The sequence below is a fragment of the Gekko japonicus genome, unplaced genomic scaffold (genome assembly GCF_001447785.1).
Source record: "Gekko japonicus isolate JY-2015 unplaced genomic scaffold, Gekko_japonicus_V1.1 scaffold63, whole genome shotgun sequence".
NCBI lineage: Eukaryota > Metazoa > Chordata > Lepidosauria > Squamata > Gekkonidae > Gekko > Gekko japonicus.
Window position 1 is genome coordinate 1,066,221 of NW_015168654.1, and position 22,545 is coordinate 1,088,765.

At 42.4% G+C, this 22,545-nt stretch overlaps 1 protein-coding gene across 1 annotated transcript in view; it reads left to right on the forward strand.

Moving 5' to 3' along the window:
* Positions 1-22,545, forward strand: part of DTNB (dystrobrevin beta) — a 197,463-nt gene that overhangs the window by 14,896 nt on the left and 160,022 nt on the right. The window contains exons 2-3 of the mRNA XM_015415139.1: positions 4,875-4,942; positions 12,661-12,741. Of these exons, the coding sequence (XP_015270625.1) occupies positions 4,876-4,942; positions 12,661-12,741 (148 nt within the window). The 5' untranslated portion in view covers position 4,875. The remainder of the gene's footprint in view (positions 1-4,874; positions 4,943-12,660; positions 12,742-22,545) is intronic.

The window sequence follows — 22,545 nt, forward strand, 5'->3', positions numbered from 1 at the left end:
TGCTACCCTCTTTCTGCCCAAATCCAAAACATGATAAGGAAAGAGAGTGGCATTGTCTGGATGTTCGTAGAACTTTAAGCTACTCCCTGGATAGGACCAAACACTTCCGTAAATCGGATGCTCTCTTTGTGTCCTTTAGGAAATCTAATTTGGGTCAGGGGATCTCGACCTCCACGGTTAGGAGATGGATTCAGGGGTGCATCATACTGGCATATAAAGCCAAGAGTGAGGAACCCCCGCAGGGTGTTACTGCTCATTCATTGAGAGTAGCAGCAACATCGGTAGCCTATAGGTCTTTCCTGTCGTTAGAGACGATTTGCAAAGCGGCTACTTGGAAGTCTGTTCATTCATTCACAAAGCACTATAGAATTGACAAAATAGCTTCTGCAGACGCAGCCTTTGGCAGAAGGGTTCTGCAGCACACCCTCTAGGCCCTGAAGCCGGCACCCACCCTAGGGGCACACTGCTTTGTTACGTCCCACTTGTGAGGACCGCCCACTCTCAGGACCACCGGAGAACGGAAGATTTGTCTTCACTTACCGTGAAGCTTCCTTCTCGGTGGTCCTGGAGTGGGGCGGTCCTACTCACCCGAGAGTTTACTCTTGGAACGGCTTCTGGTACTGGAGGGGGTGCTGAGAGTTTTCTGTATAGCTCAGTGTTAGTCCTGAGGGGGTTACAGATCCTCTCTGAGGTATACATGGTTCTTGCTAAAATGCAACAGGAACAGAAGGGAGTAGAATGTTTTTTGTTACGCAGTTATGAACAGTTGTTCTATGTTCTTACTGGTTAACCCTTCAAGTGAACTGGGTTAGTTGGGGAAGGGGTGTTTTTCTTTCTCTTTTTTCCTCATGTATGAGAGTTGTCGATGGGAGGCATGGCTTGGATATGGACTGACAATCTGTGGGCAAGCCCCTCCCCTCCGGGATCGAATTCTGCCAATCAACCCTGCTTCCGGAGGAGGGAGGAGCTACCCACTTGTGAGGACCGCCCCACTCCAGGACTACCGAGAAGGAAGCTTCACGGTAAGGGAAGACAAATCTTCCTTTCTAAGGCAGAAGAATTGTAACTCTCATATTGCAGAAGCAACATCAATTATAGACTTGAAGTGAATAGTGGCCATGGTAGGATGAATTTCTCCCTTTGTTCATGGCAAAGGTGTATCACAATTACTTGATCAAATAGCTGACATCATTGTCCATAAAAGAGCAAAATGAGAAAGCAGGATAAGTATTCTGGGACATGTTGCTTTACTAGCAAGGTCTCCAGAGCAACAGCGTCTGCAAACGTCGCCTAAAAGTGGAATATCACGTTAATCACCATGGTCTGTATTTGGAATAAGAGAAGCTTGCCCTTATGTGTACTTGTGGGAAGAAAATTATACTGTAGTAGTTTTACAAAATTGGCTCTCGTGTCAACTGTGCTCTGTTTGCAACCTACAAGTTTTTAAAGAGAATAGAGAGTTGAACTGCATATTTGGAGCAGTTGGTATGTTCTGAAATGTCTCCCTTCTGAATTTGTTCATGCAGTGGATAAGAACTCAATAACCTCATAAGGTGTAATTAAGATTCCACATCCTACCCTACCAGCATAAATCTTTCAGTGCTTAAAAAATGGGCTGTGTGTATTAGCTGTTTCTTTACATTCTTCTAGAATAAAACAGGAACATGATCTTGCACATAAAATTCTAATTTAGTACTAGAAGTTCAACATACCTGGATTTCAGAACTTTGAGTTACAGCACAGAAAAAACTTTAAGGGCTTGAAAACTAAACTCTGGGGCAAAAATTAGCTTTTAACTTGCAAACCTCAAACTTGGTATGTCATAGTAGACATGTAGCTCCGTGGTGGGGTAGGATGTCTCCCAAACATGATCCAGTCAGAGTGTGTGTTCATAGGGTCTGATAGGATGTATATTTGGCAATCCATTGCTATGCTGGAGTCTTTTTCCAGTGTGCAGAAGCAGATTTAGGTGAGGGCACAGTCTCTTGGTTTCATTGGAAACAAAGAACGTCACTGGTCCAAGTAAACCAGCATCATCTATTGCTGTGTATCTGATTCCATGCACCCCAGATCAGAAGTTCTGCTTGGGTAATGACACACACACACACACACAAAGATAAAGAATACTCAGTTATCAGACTCCTGCTGCATCAAGCATTAACATATCCCCCGCACAAGTTTTCATAAAACATCTTCCAGTTCTTCTGAAAAATGCAAGAGCTTTCTTCTTGGGTTAGTGAGGTCCACAAGCCATCTCTGAATTCAGGAAATCTTCTGTTGGCGTGCTGCTGGTGTGGTGAAGAGGGAGACCCTGGTTCACTGGTGAGATTCTTTCTTGTATGGTGGTCTTCCTGCTAGGTTCAGTCTGAGATGGTTAGGTTTTATTGGATGGACCATCCATTGTCTCTGAGAGGCGATAATAAGCTGTTCTTCTGACAAACTTTCTTTAACCCAGCACTGTGTGGAAGAGAGCTGCCAAATCCTGTGCTTGATGAAGGCTCCAAACAAACATGCAGCCCCTTGATCTTATAATCTGGTGCTGGAGATGGGTGAGCACCTACTTCATGTCTGCTACTGATACTCTGATGTGGCAGATACAACTGGACAGTTTGTCACATGGGAACCTGGCCAGGAAGCCACTATTGAACATGAGGATTCCAACTTGGGCTCAGATAATTGGCATAGTGCACTGTAACTATTACACACTGTCTTTGTGTACATTAGAAGGGTGTAATGGAATTTACTTGTTAATTAGCCCTGACCTGGATAGCCCAGGCTATCCCAATCCCGTCAGATCTTGGAAGCTAAGCAGGGTTGGCCTTGGCTAGTATTTAGAAGGGCGACCTCCAAGGAATACCAGGGTCGTGATGCAGAAACAGGCAGTGGCAAACCACCTCTAAAACATCTCTTGCTTTAAAAACAAGTCTAGCTTGCCATCTAGTGGTGCATAACGCTAAAGAGCTAGAACTTTTGGTTGCCAGTCAGTCTTAGGATCTCCTGGCTACTCTACACACAATGCCACGTGATCACTGTTATTAATAATTATTATTGTTAATTATAAAGCAGTTATCTCCTGTAAGTGAGAGAACCACTAATTTTACCTCAATTTACTTTTTTTGTTAACTTCAAGGGAACAAGTAATGCTTGCATGTAAAATGTTAAGTAGGTGTGATCTCAAATCCTAAAATTAATGCAGATCTCATACTGTAATAAACTGTGGGGTTGAGAGGCAAAAATGGCTCTCAGCCATCCTGTAACCCCATTACCACGCTTCCTTTGAAAACTTACCACAAATTAGGCCGTTACCTACAGCTGATGAGCTCCAAGAAGAGCGAAACCTGTTAAAATAGGTCCTGTAGTATTGGCCTAAAGAATTTAGTTGGCACATCCACTTTCCTCTTTTATGGTACTTCTGAAATAAGCAAACATGTAAACAATAAGGTCAGTTTTAGATCGTCTATGTTTGTCTGAGCTTATCCAGTGGGGAGGGGGGAAGTATTTGAATTTTTAGTGACTACTGAGGAAGGCTTTTCTTCTGTACCATGTGTTCTGTATTCGAGTGAAAGATAAACATGGCCATCTGCTCTTAGACCAGGAATGGAATGAGGAAACATTTTAATCTTATATGATATATAAAGGTTTGTTAATGTATACATAAAATTTAAAAATGTTCTTCTCACCCCACTCCAGAATCCCTTTTAGCCCATGAAAAGAACCATGGTCTGCTAATAGAACCTGATTCAAAGTATGTGGTTGTTCCTGAAAGGCCACTTGACATAAAGTGAAGATGATTTTTTAGCCATATGTGAGGAGCATCCTATAGTTCCAATAGCCTTGCTAATTATCCTCCATTAAATAAGTGGTCTACTAGTAAAATCAGGGAGGGGAAGAATGGGAATGACCTGCTATATGTTCATAGCCAAAAATTTTCGCAGTGTTCCTGCATGAAAACAGGAATTACATCACTGGGGGGCTTTGTGGGATAGGGCCATCTCCTCTCCTCCCCTAACAGCTTATGTTCCCCTTTAGCAGCACAGGAGGAAGCCTGCTACTGCTCCTTTAAAACTTTCAGTGCAGCACTGCAGAGACTGCTTTTCCAGAAGTTTTTCTATTGGTAGTTGACAGCTAGCATGGCAGACACAAAAGTGGCTATTTGCAACGGCTGTTCTCATGTCTGTGGAACAGCCTCCCAGAAAAGGTTCAGAGATTTCTGCCCTCCTGGCTTTCTGATGAGGCTGTATGACCATTATTCCAAAGAGCTTTTGGGGCAGCCCGAACCTGTGCAACAAGGGAGTATCTCCTAGTGCAGCGCATTATGTGTTTCTAAACTGGTTTTTAACATGGATTTAATGTCTTGCATATCTGTTTTAATGTCTACTTTTACTTTTCATATTGTTACCTGCCATGAGTCTTGAGGTGCTCGAGAGAAAGGCAGGGGTGCTCGCACGTGTGTGTATGTGTATGTTAAATAAACAAAAACATCAGTATTATGCAGTCCCCATCACTGAAAGTAGAGCTGTTTGTAAATGAGAGCTGGAGGAACTTTGGAGGGGCTCATAGGGCTTTACAGTCAGTCATCACAGCTTCTTCTGCAGGATATTGCTACCCTTCCCCCCACATCTGTACCTGGATCTGTATTAAAAACAAAGGAATGGCAATTTCTTTAAACTGCTGTCATCTGCTTTCTGCTCTACATACTCCAGTTGTCAAACTATCAATGTAATCTTCATGTTTGCTTAGTGGTTTTGTATTAGCTATTTCCTGTGTGACTTGCTGGAACAGAGCGAAAGCAGAACTAATTGGCACATGAATATGATTTCTTTTTTTTTGTTAGAGGATAACATGGAGTTGAAATCCTGACTTTATGTCTTTAGGATGATAGAGGAAAGTGGAAAAAGGAGGAGAACAATGGCAGAGAAGAGACAGCTGTTCATGGAAATGAGTAAGTAAGACACTTTTAAGCTTACAGCTTTGCTAAGGAATGTACAATAGCATTTCAAAAAAGAATGTTACCAGATCTTGTTCCTCCCAAGAGATGATAAACATCACAAGATAAAAATCTTCAGGGGTGTAATCTCTTGAAATGAAATTTCAAGTTCTCAGGTTTTCTCCAGCACTGACCTTTTACTTGTTTCCTTGTTCACACAGTATTTCCTCCACTTAATGAGACCCAACAGTAGAGGTACTTTAATTCAGGGTCAAGTGGCTTCTCTGGAGTTGTTTTTGTGGGGACAGTCTCCTACCCCATCCACCAGCTACTCAGAGTGGCTGCTTGTATCCTGGCCACTTGTCCTGCTTGGCTCCTTCAAGCAGTGGCCTGAAACAAGGCTGTGGTTCAGTGGCAGAACAACCACTTTGCATGCAGAAGTCCCAGGATCAGTCTGTCACATTTCCATTCAAAGGTGCTGAAGTTAGCAGATGCTGGGAGACCCCTTTCTTTACCTGGGGCCCTGGAGAGCTGCTGCCAGTCAGAGCCTGGTGGACCAAGTAATCCAGAATAAGCAGGATCTTTAGCAGGATCTATAGCGAGCAGCAAAGAGGAAGTCTGGGGCGATGACAGTGGAAAGAGAAAAGGCAAAGAGATGGGGCTGGATAGAGAGGTGTGGTGGAGAGAGGAGGAGAAGGATTTCTTGCAACATCTTAGTATTCTTGAGTACTCACAAATGATCCTTGGAAATAGGAGGTCAATGCAAGGTTGTTTATTTGGTACATTTTATCCCACCCTCCTTTAGAGGAGCTCAGGGTGGTGTGCATTGTTTTCCCCTCCTCCATTTTATCCTTGCAACAATCCTGTGAGGTAAACTAGGGTGAGAGAGTGGATGGCCCAAAGTCATCCCATAGAGCTTCATATCACTGAGGATTTTTTACCTGGGTCTCCTAGTCTTATATGCTGACTGCTATATCACATTGGCTCTCTAAGTTACCTCTGCTGATGGGCAAGGTGCCCTGTAAGTGCCTGCATTCAATTTGAAATGTAATTCAACCCTGGACTGTGGTAGTGTTCTTTAAAGCACCATCGGTGTGCCAATAACCTGAAAAAGTGGGGAATATTTATCTGGGTTGTTAATTCAAGTTTTTACAACCTTCCTTGCATAAATGTTAATGTAAGAATAAGTTGGCAGCAAACAAACCTTTTTTTTTTTTTTTTTTTTTTTTTGGTAAACAAATTTTTTATTTTCTCAGGAATACAACATATAAAACTTTTCATTCTATCAATTGTCTACCCCATTCCCAGTTCCTCCCCTCCCTCCAATGGCTTCCCACAATGCTTCCACCCCTGCTCCAAATTACTTCATATCATCAACAATATCAGTTTCTCATCATTACAATCTAAAGATAACATCATTTGACTTAATATTGATCTAAACATATTAAGTTTTGTTTCACATCCCAGTTCTTTTCCAGATAAATTTTAAAGTCATTCCATTCTCCAAAAAACTCATCGTCTTCTTTGTTATTCAGTTTTTTTGTAATCTTATCCATTTGTGCCATGAACAGAACTTTTTGTATCCATTCTTCAACCTCTGGTACCTTTTCTGTCTTCCAAAACTGAGCATAAATCATTCTCGCTGTCACTATCAGGTACCAGAGTAAAGTCTTTTTAGTCGTATTGACTTCTTCCATTTTAAGTCCCAAAAGCAGAATTTCCGGTGCTTTTTTAAAAGAACATTTCAATATTTTTTGCATTTCATTGTGGACTTTTGTCCAAAAGTCTACAGCTTTCTCACAAGTCCACCACATATGATAAAATGAGCCCTCATGCCTCTTACATTTCCAGCATTTGTTTGACATATTTTGATTCATATTTGCAATTTTCTTAGGTGTCATGTACCACCTATACATCATCTTATAACAATTTTCTTTAACATTAGTACATGTCGAGATCTTAATAGAATTTTTCCACAAATATTCCCAGGTTTCCATAGCCACTTCCTTATTCATATTAATAGCCCATTTTAACATTTGTTCTTTAACAGTTTCATCTTCAGTATACCATTTTAACAACACCTTATACATTTTAGAAATATTTTTTCCTCCTCCACTCTCCCAAACCTTTTCAATTTCATTTTTTTCCTCTCTAAAACCATAGTTTTTTTTGTCAGATCTAAAAAGATCATAAATCTGCATATATTTCAACCACTCATATTCATATTCAATTTCATTCTGCTTTTTCATTACCCACTCTGTTCCCTCTTTTTTAATTAAATCTCTATATGGCAACCAGTCTCTACCTCGCTGTCTTGAGTAAGATATCAACACTTCTACTGGTACAATCCACAATGGTCTTAAGTCACTCTGGTACTTCTTATATCTTGTCCATACCATATACAAAGCTTTTCTCACCAAGTGAAGTTTAAAAAAACTGTCCATTTTTATCTTGTCATACCATAAATATGCATGCCAGCCAAATCTACAATCATGCCCTTCCAACCCCAACAATCTGTCATTTTCAAGCTTCACCCATTGATCCATCCATGTTAGACAAACCGCTTCATAATATAGTCTAAGATTTGGCATTTGTAGACCTCCTCTTTCTTTGGCATCACAAAGTATTTTCATTTTGATCCTTGGTTTCTTGCCTGCCCAAACAAATTTTGACAACTCTTGTTGCCACTTGGCCAACAAATCCGTTTTATGCAGAATTGGTATTGTTTGGAACAGGAACATCAAACGTGGTAGGACATTCATTTTTATAACTGATATTCTTCCCATCAGTGATAAGTTCATTTTATCCCATTTCTTAAAATCTTGAGTCAGCTTAGTCCATAATTTCTCATAATTATTCTTATATAGGTCTATATTTTTTGCCGTTAATTCAATTCCAAGGTATTTTGTTTTTTTAACTACTTCACATTGTACCAGTTCTTGTAGTTCCACTTGTTTTTGTTTGATCATGTTTTTACATATAAGTTTTGTTTTATTCTTATTTACGTAAAAGCCGGCCAATTCTCCAAACTCCTTTATTTTTTGAAAAAGCAATGTCAATTTTTCTGTTGGGTTTTCCACCATAAACATTACATCGTCTGCAAATGCTCGATATTTGTATTGGTGTCCTTTATGTGTCAAGCCCTTTATTTCTTGATCGTACTGTATTTTTTGTAAAAGTATTTCCAATACCCAGATAAATAATAACGGTGATAACGGACAACCTTGCCTTGTTCCTTTCTGTACTTTGAAGTTATCTGTCAGTTCTTTATTCACATTTATTTTAGCTCTTTGTTCAGAATAGATAGCTTCAATACAATTTCTAAAATGTTGTCCCGCTTCAATCTTTTCCATCATCTGGTGCATAAAATTCCAATTAAGATTGTCAAAAGCTTTTTCTGCATCAACAAACAGAAAAGCTACTTCTTTTTCTGGGTGCTTTTCATAATATTCAATTGCGTCCATTACTATTCTTACATTGTCTCTAATCTGCCTTTTGGGTAAAAAGCCCGCTTGATCTTCAGAAATTACCGTTTGTAAATAGTTTTTCACCCTTTCTGCAATAATTTTTGCAAAGATTTTATAATCGTTGTTCAAAAGAGATATTGGCCTGTAGTTCTTTACATTTGTTGAATCTTGTCCTTCCTTTGGAATCAAAGAAATAATTGCTTCTTTCCATGAGTCCGGCACCTTTTTGTTTTCTCTTATTTCGTTGGTTAAAGCTTCCAGGACCGGGGAAATTTCTTCTTTCATCTTTTTGTAGAATTTCGCTGTAAATCCGTCCGGCCCAGGCGCCTTCCCCAACTTTGTCTCTTCTATTGCCTTCATCACTTCTTCTTTTTGAATTGGACCATTTAATAAATCTTTGTATTCCTTACTTATTTTTGGTAGTGGAATCTCCTTTAAATATGTTTTAATCTTCTCAAGATCAACTCTAGTTGTTTGGAATAGTTTAGCATAATACTTGAAGAAACATCTCTTTATTCCATTAGGATCAACGAACTCTTTTCCATCTTCTATTATTTTGGTTATCATTCTTCTCTCTCTTCTAGCCTTAAGTTGCCAAGCTAAGTATTTTCCCGGTTTGTTCGCCCCTTCAAAAGATTTCTGTTGTAACTTCTTTAAATTCCAATACATTTCCTGATTCCAAGTCTCATTCAGTTGTTCCTTCAGCAACTTTAATTCTTTAATAATTTGCTTTTTTCCAGGCTTCTTTTTTAATTCCTTTTCTTTCTGAGCAATTTTTTCTAACACTTCTGTTTGTTTTTGAAGTTTTTCCTTTTTTTGCTTCACGTTTTGCGAGATGAGAATTCCTCTCATCACCGCTTTATAAGCATCCCATACAATCTGTATCGGTGTTTCTTTATTTAAATTTTGTTGAAAGAATTGTTTCGTTTCTTCCTTTAACATCTCAATTACCGTTTTCTTATCCAACAAGTCTTCATTAATCCTCCACAGAAAGGGTTTTTTCCTTTCTGTGGAACTCCATACCACCGGATTGTGATCTGAATTACATCTTGGCAAAATTTCAGTCTTATGTGTTTTCATTGATAATTCTTCAGACATCCAAATCATATCAATTCTGGAAAAAGAGCAATGTCTATTGGAATAAAAAGTAAAGTCTTTCTGCATCGGGTTCCATTTCCTCCAAACATCTTCTAATTTTTCTTGCTTAACTAATTCAAAAAAATTCTTTGGCAATTTTCCGCTGAATTCGTTGTCCTTTTGTGGTTTTCTGTCTAGACGATCTATTGTCCCATTAAAGTCTCCGGCCATAATAACTTGCTCATAAGTCAATTGTTGTAATTGGTCAGTTATATCCTTAAAAAATTTTTCCTTTGCTCCATTGGGTGCGTACACGTTGATCAACAATGTTTTTTTCTGCTGAATCATTAATTCCACACCCACGTATCTGCCATCTATGTCCTTAAAAATTTCTGTAGGTTGTAACTCCTTCTTCACATATGTCACAACTCCTTTTTTCTTGTTTGAGGCCGCAGAACAAAATTCAATTCCAAATAAAGCATTCTTTAAATATTTTATATCCTGTTTTCTAATATGTGTTTCTTGCAAGCATATCACGTTGCATTTCTGTTTCTGTATCCAATGATTGATTCTTTTCCTCTTGTTTGGTGAATTTAATCCATTAACATTCCATGACAACAATTTGTACTCCATTATGCGTTTTATTTTAAAGTTCTCCAAAGACGTCCGCATTGTCCGCCTTAAATTTATAAAAGTCCATCATCGATCTGATCTGAATCCTCCCACCTTGATACGTAAAGGATAAACCTTGTGGAATCTCCCATCTATATCTGATGCTCAAAGCTCTGAGTTTGTCCGCCAAGGATTTATACCTTTTCCTGTCTTGCAGTATTGTTCTTGGGAGTTCTCTCATCACCATAATTTTGTTTCCCTCTATTACAAAAGGGACGTTGAATTGCTTCTTGAATATCTCCTCTGTTATTGATCTTGTTACAAATTGTACAATTACATCCCTTGGTAAATTCTTCTTTTCTGCAATTCTGGAGTTCACTCTATAAATCAAATCAAAGTCTGAGTCCATTGACCCTTCCTCCTCGCCCAGAAAAGCCGTTATCACTTCCATCATTTTTTCTTTTAAGTTCTCATTCTCTGTTTCCTTAATGCCTCTGAATCTCAGATGAGTCTGCATCCTTCTGAACTCCATCATTGTCTCTGATCTTGTAATTTGTTGAGTCAAAGAATCTTGTTTCTCTTCTATTTTTTGTATCTTCTCCTCTGTCTCTGTAGTCTTGGTTGCATTTGCTTGAACATCCTTCTTAACTCCTTCCATTTCTTGCTTGATTGAAGTTATTTCTGTAGTAACCAATTCCTTCAATGCTGTTATGTTCTTCTCTTGGACTTCTTCTAGATGTTTCAGATGAATCTGAGTTTGCTTCTCCAGTTGGTCCCCCAATGTTTTTTCTATCTGCTCCCCCATGGCTTGTATTGCCTCTGTCATTCTCTTCTCCATTGCTTCCATGGAGGCCTGCATCTCTTTTTTCTCTCTTTCGCTTGACATTTTGGGGGTTGAAGTAGATCCAATCCTAGGTCTCACAACTGGTTTAAGTTCTGGGTCTGAGTCGGCTCTTTTCTTGCCTCTCCTGGTCTCCGTCTTGGCGATTTCTTTTCAATTCACAGATTCGCAAGATAAAGCACTCTTCTAGATGATAAGATTTAGTCCTCCATGCCTCTCTGTTTACGCTTTCCAAAGACCCTTAGAAATATATTAAAAAAGCAAATTTAGTTGAAGTCCTCCTCAAAATGTCGGGCGCAACTTCTCTATGGTAATTTCATGTAGAGTAGGTCAAATTGATACTTTGCAGGCCCTTCCTTCCGCATACAACTCACTTCCGGTCCGGCACCTTTAAAAGTTCCACTGTCTTCCTTTCGCTAATGCCCGTCTAGGAATTCAACTTCCTGGATGTTTCACACGGACCTCTTTCTTTGTGACACCAGCCTGCTCTTCCCACGCTATTGTTCGTGAGTTTCGATTTTACAGTTGCGCACACGGCTCCATCTTCACCACAGGAATGTTAAACAATAAGCGTTTTTACAGTTTTTAAAGGCTTCAATCAACTTTTTTCTCTCCGGAATCGGATTTCTGGGATTTACTATTCATTTTCCGCTCAACTGCTTAATTCAAATTGACTCCAAACTCAGTTCAGGTAAGCGGCACGTTTTTGTTATCTAGCACGTTCAAAACGGGTTTCGCATTGTTTCTTTTAACTCACAGTTGTTGTCCCTCTTCAAAGAAGTCTGCTGACGAAGAATTTATGCCGGTAGCCCGGCTCGATCGGCCACTATAGAGTTGCTTGGCACTTGCCTTCTTCGTGGGAGGAGGTCAAAGCCCAATTCAGCTTCTTCCGAAGCTGGATTACGCCAACCTCACACTCCCTCTAGGGCGCTGCTGCCTGCTTGTCCCCCCCCCTCGCTGGGGAGTGATGCGTTGGGCTGTATATTGCCCAAACTGTCAAAAGTGGCCGTCGCTCGCTTCGCACGATTGCGAAACGCTTCAGTCCTCCATCTTAGCTAGACCGGAAGCCAGCAAACAAACCTTATTGATTTCAGTACTGCCAGGAGACGTTTGAGAACAGTTTTCTTGCAGTTTTTGAAGCCTTAGGCTAGAACTGGCCAGGAGGATCTTGTCTGTCTTAGCTGCCACATACCTACAGGAAACTTCATAATGCAGAGAAATATAGCAGAGCTCCCTGGCCAGCTGATTCCTAATGAGTCAAGTTCAGTAATTCAAACTGGGTTATCCACTGTATGGGGAGAAAGGAATGAAAATGTAGGGGAAATAGTTTCTTGCCTTTACTCTTAGCTGGAAGTCAGAAGTAAGTATCATAGCTTTAAGTAGGGGAAGGCCTCATTTTGATTGATGTGATAAAGCTGAGATTGGACTGCATCATTTCAGACCAATGCTGGGTGAAGGGAATCTGTGTCTCCACATAGCAACTGGCATACGGGGGGGAAGGCTAGGCTAGAACTGTGTTCCATAACCTGTCATTTTTCTGTGTGAAAGCTTGTGTATTATATGGAGAAATTCTGCCATATAGTCCCTCAACTGAAGTAAGAAGTGGTGTAGCCAGACACAAGTTAAACTGTTCAATAAGAATTAGGCTCTAAAATGCAGCTGCCAGAGAGCTGCCAGAATAAAACTGTGAGAGAAATGGGAATGCATTGTTAAAATGACCTTTTTCTGGCTTACAGGGGCCCAGAATTTTGATGTCATCCGACTTTCAACGTATAGGACTGCCTGTAAACTGAGATTTGTGCAAAAAAGATGTAATCGTAAGTAAGAAACTACTTTTCTGCAAGCAGGTTGATAAATGCACATGTCATAGCTATTTTCGATCTGGACTCCTCTGTCTCACACTAGTTTGGTTCACTATAAGACTAACTTGGGAAAATGTGGAACAAAGTTTGAGTCCAGTGGTACCTTTAAGGCCAACAGAGTTTTATTCAAGGTATAAGTTTTCGTGTGCATGCACACTTCTTCAGATACAATGAAATGGAAGTTACCAATCCACACATACAGGTAGAGGGTGAGCAGTAAATTAGCATACAACATAATGAAGATGTTTAACAGATTCACGGACCAAACAGGAATAACAAGCTTAATTTATATGGTTACCATTTGTTTTGGTTTAATTCCTGGAAGAAAACATAGTGAAGGAAATAAACATGTCAAAATTGGAGATTGATGGGGATATGTATCTTTACGGTGGTGCAGGGGATTTTTCCCTGCTTAACAATAACATCTGAACTGCCATGCTTTGGCAGTTCTAGCCCCGTGCTGGTGTGAGCAACCAAGCCTTGTCCTAGCTCATCGTCTACCCAGTGATTCGAAAGCTTTGGCGAGTAGATAAATTGGGGACCACCTGTAAGGGGGTGGGCACACCCCTCCCTTCGGGAAGGTGTTAGCTACTGTGGCAACTTCTGAGGCGCGGTGACCGGAAAGACGAAAGAACTGAGTTGGCTTCCCTGCAGTGGAGCGAGTCGGCCAGGTGGTAGCAGTGTGTGTGGCTGCGCAACATCAAGAAGCCAGACGTCATCAGCCAGCCGACAAGATGCTGTAGGAACACAACTGACCCAGCTCGCAGATGAAGCTGCAATGTGTGTAATTAATGCTGTATGTTTGTCTTCCCTATCCCCACCAAATATTGTTAGTCCAACTGTCTCAAGAGTAACTGTAAATCGCTCTGAGCCTGCAGGTATGTGGGAAAGAGCGATCAATAAATCGAAAGCATTATTATTATTATTATTATTATTGTGGAATGCTGAGAGTAATTAACTGAGGCTCTGCCATTACGCTCCATCTGTTTCAAGCATGGAGTATGTAATTTTGAACTGAAAATACAAAATTAGGAAGACCTTTGCTTTATCTGTTATATTTTGTTAGTTGTTCCACTGTTAGCACTGTTGTGCCACTTGTTAGCACTTTTGTGTACTATCTCTGGGAAGTGTGGAAGCCCAGCTGAGGCTAAGAGGGATGATTGTGGAGGATTGGGGCCACCGTGTCCCAGTCTTGAGCCTTTCCTGCCATCTTCAAATTTGGATACGCTGCCACCACCTTTTGAACCCATTCTGATGTAGAAAAGAGGAGCCTTCGGGGGGTGGGATTTGACAATAATTTCTGTGTGGAGAGGGAGAGAAGACATTTCTTTAGACAAGGTAAATAGAACCTTCCAGTAACATCTAGACTGACTGGCCCCTCTACCTCTTAACAGTTGTATCAAGATGGGGGGCAGGATTTCTGTAGCACAGATTTCATCAGTCAGAGTGTCAAGTCAAAGGCAGACAAGTTGAATCTCTCTTGCCTATACTTCTGGAAAATCTAGGGTGGGTCTAAGCTTTCTGAATACTCTCACAGCTATGTGAGACAGCATCTCTTTCAAACAGAAGTTGCTGACAGTAAAAACTAACAGTTTTCTATGGAAAACTTTCCATCACTGAGCAAAGGGGAGCTGAGGGGGAACAATCTGTTCAATCAGTTCCTTGGAGACCGAAGTATGTTTCTAGCTCTGAAGTTACAATGGCCCATGGGAGAAGGTAGTGAGAAATGCATCTTACAGAGATGGGGAGTGGGGGTGGAACTGGTATCTGGCAGAGCCAGACATGAGTAGTTATCCGAACAAAAGGGGAATAGGTATAAATAGGTATAAAACTTCCCTGCTGTTAAGGGGAGAATTCCATTTACTCATCTCCTGGTGCTGGCTGTCTTGTGGATGTGCAGAACATATGCAGAGCTGGGAACGTACAATCTAGCCTTCATGAAGGACATTTAAACCCTAAAAGCAAATTAATGCAATTGGCTCTTGAAGAAGTCTTATAGCTAGTAAGGTGCTTTTCACTACAGGAATGCAACAGCTCACAGTGACCTTCACAGTGTGTTCTACATGGATCATAAACTTTGCATCAATAGTCAAAGCAAGTTGTGCGATGCCTTTCCACCCTTTGCTCCTTGTTTGCTAGCCATTTACTCTGTTTCCTGTCATTGTTCTCCCGGTGGCTTACAACATTAAACATTCAATAATAACAACTGCATAATTAACATACAACCCCCCAGCATAAAATTCCAGCAGAGAGAACCAAATAACAGCAGCAATAAAAACCACAGGAGTATTAAAAACGAAAGTGAGAATAGCAGAAGGGAAGGGCATTAGTCGCCAAACAGAATTAAACATTGTCAGAACCCTGGGAAAATGAAAGCCACCTGTTACTTGTTTTGAATGCTGTGTCTCACCTTACAGAATCAAATGATGCAGCTGTGCATACACTGTGGTGGCTTATGTAAGTTCCTTGAACGTCTCAGTTTCTAACAGACTTCCACTGCCCAAACCGCCCAACACAGTGCTCTGAAACCGAGCTGAGTGCTGTAAATGTCACTATCATGGGACTGGTAGCCCTTAAAGAAGGTGACATTGCCCCCTTCACCTGCTCTTCTGGTCAAGCATATGTGGGCTGGTGGTCAAATATCAGTCCCCCTGAGCCAGGCAATCAGAGAAAAAGAAGGGTTTATAGTTTCCCTGTTAATTATTTATTTCTTATGAGAGAAGGAGCATTTTTAACTGACTCTTTGGTGAGGCTGTGAAGTAAGTCCAGGTTCTCTCTCTCAAGAGAGCCTCATGGCTCAACCTGTACAGAAGGTCTCAGGTTCGATTTCTGTTCTGTAATTAGAAGATCACAGGTGTTGAAGAAGATGTTTCTCTGACTGAGACCTCAGAGAGCCACTGCCAGTCATAGTAAGTAGACAGTACTGAGCTACACTCCTGCCAACCTAGCAGTTCGAAAGCAAGAAATTGCAAGTCGATAAATAGTTATCACTTTGGTGGGAAGGTAACAGCGGGGTACCTTGGTGTTTAGTCATGCCGGCCACATGACCACGGAAACGTCTTCGGACAGCGCTGGCTCTTCAGCTTTGAAACGGAGATGAGCACCACAACCCTAGAGTTGGATTTGACTGGCTTTCGAGCAAGGGAACCTTTACCGTTACCTTTACCTTTACTGAGCTACACAGACCAGTGGTCTGACTTGGTATAAGGCAACATTATATGCAGGTGTTCTCTGTCATTCAAAGCTCATTGAGGCAGGTCTTCCATGCAGAGTGATATTTGTATCCAAAAGTAAACAGTGTAGTTATGGATTCCAGATTGTTTGCAGAAGGAAAATAAATGTATTTAACTGTATTTAACTATATTTCAGCAGTGGAAGTGCATTGTAGGCTGGGCTAGCAGGGAACTGAAGTGAATTGTAGCATTGAATTAACACAGTCCAAGACCCTTATGGGGGTATCTGGCTATTTTCTTGTACTGTGGGATTCCAGCTGGTGTCATGGCCATTGCTGAGGCACGGCCAGATCGAGGCTGGGTAGCAGTATCCCTGCTGCCACAATTTCCTTTAATCTTGTTTAGCTCTTAAAGCAGTCTGTTGTCAGATGCTGACTGTGCAGGCAAGGGAGAAGGAGGAGAGAAAGTGCAATGGGGATGGAGTCTATGTGGGCTAAAAGCTCATCAGGTTTTACTGTATCTAACATATTGGTACATCAAGCCCCTTTGCTGTTGCATGGAAGTCAGGCACTGCATCAGTCCGTGCACGCTATCCACATGTGCCAGGGAGTAACAGCCTGTCATCTCTGTTGGAGGCCGCACTGGAGCACCCTAGGCTGATTGTCTTGGGCGACTCCATGCTGATGACACGGCTTCCACACAGGCGATGGACCTGGTGTCGTCCATGGCGACACTAGGACTCTCCCAATTTGTAACGGCTCCTACCCATCAGGCTGGACACTTGCTTGATCTGATCTTCACGGCAGGAGTTACAGTGGACCAAATTACTGCTATGGCAGTACCATGGTCAGACAATAATGGAAGAAATTGCTGTTAGGTTCACACAATAGCACTATATAGACAAAAATGAATAAATAAACTTGTCCGGACAACAAAACTAGTAAGCCTGCGTGCTGTATTATAAACTTGTTAGCCTATGGGCTGTTGGAACTGTTGTTGGAAAAGATTAATACTACCTCTGTACACAAAAAGACAACCAGAGAATCTGAATTGTGGTTGAAAAAGAGTTGTGTCTCGAAACGAACTACCACTCGAGATGTTCGTATCACCTATCTTCAGTGTCAGACGTCCTTTGTCTTGAAAATATAGATATTACAAACATCATTGAACGTCATCTCAACAAGTTTATTTATTCATTTTTGTCTATATAGTGCTATTGTGTGAACCTAACAGCAATTTCTTCCATTATTGTTGTACCTTTAAATTGCTGGTCCCCTTTGTAGATTTATAGTACCATGGTCAGACCACTATGCTCTGAAGGCCCGCATGAACATTCCACCCGACCCTCTGAGGGCGGCGAGCGCATTTTAGCTCGCCCACAGAGCCAAATGGACCCAGTGCAGCTCTAGATGGCCCTGCAGGATCTGATACCCCCTGGCGGCTTGTTAGATGAACTTGTAGAGGACTGGCACAACCGACTCTCACAAGATCGCTCCCCGCTGTCCTCTGCATCCCCGCTCTAGCCTCGTTCCATGGTATACACAGGAGCTGCAGCTGATGAAGCGAGGGCTCAGATGGCTAGAGAGGCAGTGGCGACACTCGTGACGAAGCTACAAGAGCATCCTATAGGACGTTTATGAGATCCTTCGAGATGGCAGTCAAAGCCTCTAAACGAGAATATTATGCAGCCATGATTGCATCTGCGAGCTGTCGCCCAGCTCAATTATTTAGAACGATTTGGACTCTTACCACTCTGCCACAGAGCAGACCAAATGTTAAGAAATCGGAGACTGGCTGTGAGGCTTTCGTGAGCTATTTTGCAGATAAAGTCTTGTCACTCCACCATGACCTTTTTGCCACAATTGAAACAGTAAAGGAGCTCGAGGCTCCAAGCACGTCTTCTTGTCAGGTTTTGGATTACTTTAGTCCACTCAGCCTAAAGGAGGTCGACAAATTACCCCTAACTGAACGCCCGCAGTCGCGTGCAGCCTGTCTTGGCTAATTAAAGCTGGCCATGACGGGTCACGAGGTTCCCTGAGGGAAATTATCAACAAATCCCTCCTGGAGGGCTTGTTCCCTGGGGCACTCAAGGAGGCATTGGTCCGCCCTCTCCTAAAAAAACACATCTCTGGATCCAGCCGAATTGGCTAACTATCGACTGGTTTCTAATTTGCCCTACTTGAGGAAATTAATCGAGACGGTGGTGGCGGGCCGGTTACAGGGTTTCTTGGATGATGCCTCCATATTAGATCCCTTCCAGTCCAGTTTCTGACCAAGCCATGGGACAGAGGCAGCACTGGTCACCCTCATGGATGACCTTCGGAGGCATCTGGATCGAGGCGGATCGGCGGTGTTGGTGTTGTTAGACCTGTCGGCGGCGTTCAACATGGTCGACCACCAACTACTGACCCACCGCCTTGCCGACACTGGTATCCAGGGGTCTGCCTTGAAGTGGCTTTCCTTGTTTCTTCAGGGCTGGGGACAAAGGGTGGCCATAGGGGAACAACTGTCCCAGAGGCACCCGATGTTATTTAACATCTATATGCGCACCCCCTTGGCCAGATTGCCCGAAGGCATGGGCGAAGGTGTCACCAATATGCGGATGACACCCAGCTCTATCTGCTGTTGGGTGGCCAGTCAGACTCCAGTCTGGAAGATCTGGACCTGGCGCTGCAAGCTGTGGCTGGATGTCTTAGACTGAGCCAACTGAAATTGAATCCAACGAAGACGGAGGTCCTGTGCCTGAGTTGGAGTGGACTGAGGGTAGGAATCCCACTCCCGACCTTCGATGGGGTGCCATTGATGTCAGTGCCGGAGGTTAGGAACTTGGGAGTGCTCTTGGATGCCTCCCTAAGAAGAAGAAGAGATTGGATTTATACCCCGCCCTTCACTTGGAGTCTCAGAGCGGCTTACAAACTCCTTTCCCTTCCCCTCCCCACAACAGACACCCTGTGAGGTGGGTGGGGCTGAGAGAACTCTGACACAAACTGCTCTTTTTCAAGGACAGCTGTGCCAGAGCTTGTGACTGACCCAAGGTCACATCAGCAGGTGCAAGTGGAGGAGTGGGGAATCAAACCCGGTTCTCCCAGATTAGAGACCGCACACTTAACCACTACACCAGACTGGCTCTCCTAACAATGGAGGCTTAAGCAGCAGCCGCTGCAAAGTCAGCCTTTTACCATCTTCGGCTGATTAGGCAGTTGCTTCCCTTCCTCGAACGCAATGACCTGGCGTCAGTGATCCACGCAACAGTCACCTTGAGATTAGATTACTGTAATGCCCTCTACATGGGGCTGCCCTTGTCCCAAATTCGGGAGCTACAGCTAGTGCAGAATGCAGCGGCCATGCTGTTGTTGGGTCTCCCTGAGAGCCAGTTTGGTGTAGTGGTTAAGTGCGCGGACTCTAATCTGGGAGAACCGGGTTTGATTCCCCACTCCTCCACTTACACCTGGCTGGATGACCTTGGGCAAGCCGTAGTTCTGATAAGAGCTGTTCTTGAAAAAGAGCAGTTTCTGTCAAGAGCTCTCTCAGCCCCACCTACCTCACAGGGTGTCTGTTGTGGGGAGGGGAAGGGAAAGGAATTTGTAAGCCGCTCTGAGACACCTTTGGGTAGTGAAGGGTGGGGTATAAATCCAATCTCTTCTTCTCCTTCTATGCAGGAACACAACCAGCCTGCGCTAAAAGCACTGCACTGGCTGCCTATAGTGTACCGAATTCGGTTCAAGGTGCTGGTACTTACCTTTAAAGCCCTTTATGGCCAGGGACCTATGTATCTAAAGGACTGCCTTTCCCCATACGTTCCCCAGCGAGCACTGCAATTTGGCACTCAAAATCGCCTGGTCCTCCTGGACCCCAGAAAAGACAGGCTTGTAGCTGCGAGGGCCAGGGCCTTTTCAATGGTGGCTCCATACTGGTGGAATGAGCTCCCTGAAAACATCAGGGCCCTGCGGGACCTTTTATAGTTCCGCAGGACCTGCAAAAAAGAGCTCTTCCACCAGGCATTCGATTAAGGAGCCGCCCGTAACCATCTGAGGCCCTGGCCCCAATACCATCAATATTGTTAATACTTTAACAACATTAATAACATCATTAACACTATTGAATAGCCTGTGCCTCGCCTATGTAACACAGACCATGCCTTAAACTGATTGTTGGACTTCCGCCATGTTACATGTCATTGCTAGCACTTTGTGTATTGTTTTTAGACTTAATTTATTGTAATCTATTGTAACTTTATCTGAGAAACTGTTTATTTGTTGTAATGATGTGAGCCGCCCTGAGCCCGCTGCAGCAGGGAGGGCAGGATAGAAGCCAAATAAAATAAATAAATAATGTTTTGCTGTAGGGGAATTCTTACCAAGAGCAGTGGGGATGGCAGGGGAACAAGGAACCTGGTGGTGGCGACGCGGCGGAGACCGATGGTCGCTTAATCTCGGAGCTCCCGCGATCCTCCTCCCTTCGCCTTATCGCGCAGCCAGCAAATCGAATTAAAACTACAAAAGTGGAATGGGGAAGTCTTACAAAACGAAAAAAGAAGCGAACGGAGCTCGCACAAGGTCGGTTTCAACGTTTTTTCCCCCCAAACAATCCCCTCCTGAGACGGAGCCCTGCAGCCCCGGATCTCCTAAAATGGCGGACGGGCGGGAAGAACCCCAGGGAGGCGGAATGGCGGTTACTCGGGATGAGTTTTTCACTACTTTGGAAAAATTGGAGAAGAACATGGCTACTTTTACAGCAGAACTGATCAAACCCATAGCCTCCCAAATTGCTGAGTTTCGCTCTGACTTAGAAAAAGTTGCACAGACAGCAGAAACTGCCATCGAAAATAGTCTGGCAATACAGGATGAGACCAAATACCTTCTGCACAGGGAAGACTGGGCCACAGATAAAATCCTGTCTCTTGATAACCAGCTAAGAGCCCATAACCTTAAGTTTCGAGGGATCCCGGAACAGGCGGAGGAAAACTCAGAATTGACGTCTTTCATTGCACACTGGCTAGCCTCCACTCTACAACTTGAAAGTGGAATAGCCCCGCTACTGGACTTTGCTTATCGCCTAGGCCCGGTCCGACAACAGCGTCAGAAGACTTTCCCCAGGGACATCGTGGTGAAATTTTTCCACCTTCGCACTAAGACGTCCATCATGGCACAGGCTCGCACCAAAGGTTATCTGTTATATAAAGGCTCCAAAATTCTAGTACTACAAGACTTGTCCCCTGAAACACTCTACAGAAGAAAAACTTTGAAGCCAATCACTAAAACCCTAATGGAGGCAAAGATTAAATATCGCTGGGTAGCTCACTGTAAGCTACAGGTTGTTCATCGTGATCGTTCCCTCTATGCCTATGACTTCGAGACTGGTGCTTCTTTGCTGAAAGTGCTGCAGCTGGAGATCCCAGAAGATCTGCAACCAACTGATGGTGACTTGGAAAAGCACAAAGGAAATTCAAGATGGCTTAAAGCAGAAAAAAATAGACTCAAATGACATTCACTTGAAGTTGCAGCTGTAGTTTCCTAAATATTACGCTTAATGACAACTCTTTAAAATTATAGTAGTTGTTGCAGATCCTTAACTTTTGATCTACTTACCTTTTCTCTTTACAGGTTTTCCACTAGAGTTTTTTATAATTAGAAATCATCAATTGTTATAGGACAACTCGGGTGATAATGTTGACAAGTTTGTTTAAAATTTCACAAACTGGTAATTTTCTCATTTCAGGATTTGAGTTTTGTATACCCCGAGTTACCTCATTTTCTTAATTTTGACTGAAGGTAATGCTAAACGGTATAATATCAGCGTAAGGACCTTCAGACTCTATGACAATGGGTCTAAAGATTTTTTCTTTTTCTTATTCTTTTTACCCCATATGAGCAATGCTGGCTGATGGTAATATTTCTTTATTATAAACACTTGATAGGGGGGAGGGGGAGTGCTACATTTTATTTGCTCTCTTCTCACCCAATTGTACTGATTAGTTTGACTGTTTGTATTGTTTATTGTTGATTATGATTGCCCTAAGTGAAAGGGATAGCAGAGCCAATGTTTGGGCTGTGTGTAAGGTTTGGGTTGTGTTGTTGTTGCTGGGTAGCCATTGTTTTGCTCACATTAATTGTCCAGAACCTAATTGGTGTGGTGTACAGAGTTGTCTCATGCTGCTGGGAGACATATTATACCCACCCTGTTGGCTCTTCTTCAAAAGTATGACTAGGTACTTGCACTGTGCATACTTGATTCTGTTTCATTTTAAATTGTTCAGCTTAATTATATATTGGATCAAATGACTGCACAAGTTTTAAATATTACCTCTCTGAATTGTAGAGGCTTAAATCATTGTATTAAAAAAAAGAGAATTGTTACGGCCCTGACGAAACAAAAACAGGATATCATTTTTTTGCAGGAAACTCACTTAAATGCTAAACAACAACAAATTTTCAACCCCACTAGATACCCACACCAGTTTTTGGCCCCAGGTACCTCGAAATCTAGAGGTGTGGCTATTCTTATTAGCAGAAATGTCAGGTTCCGGGTTGAAAAATTAGAGAAAGACCCTAAGGGACGATTCCTGTTTGTGACGGGTACTTTAAAC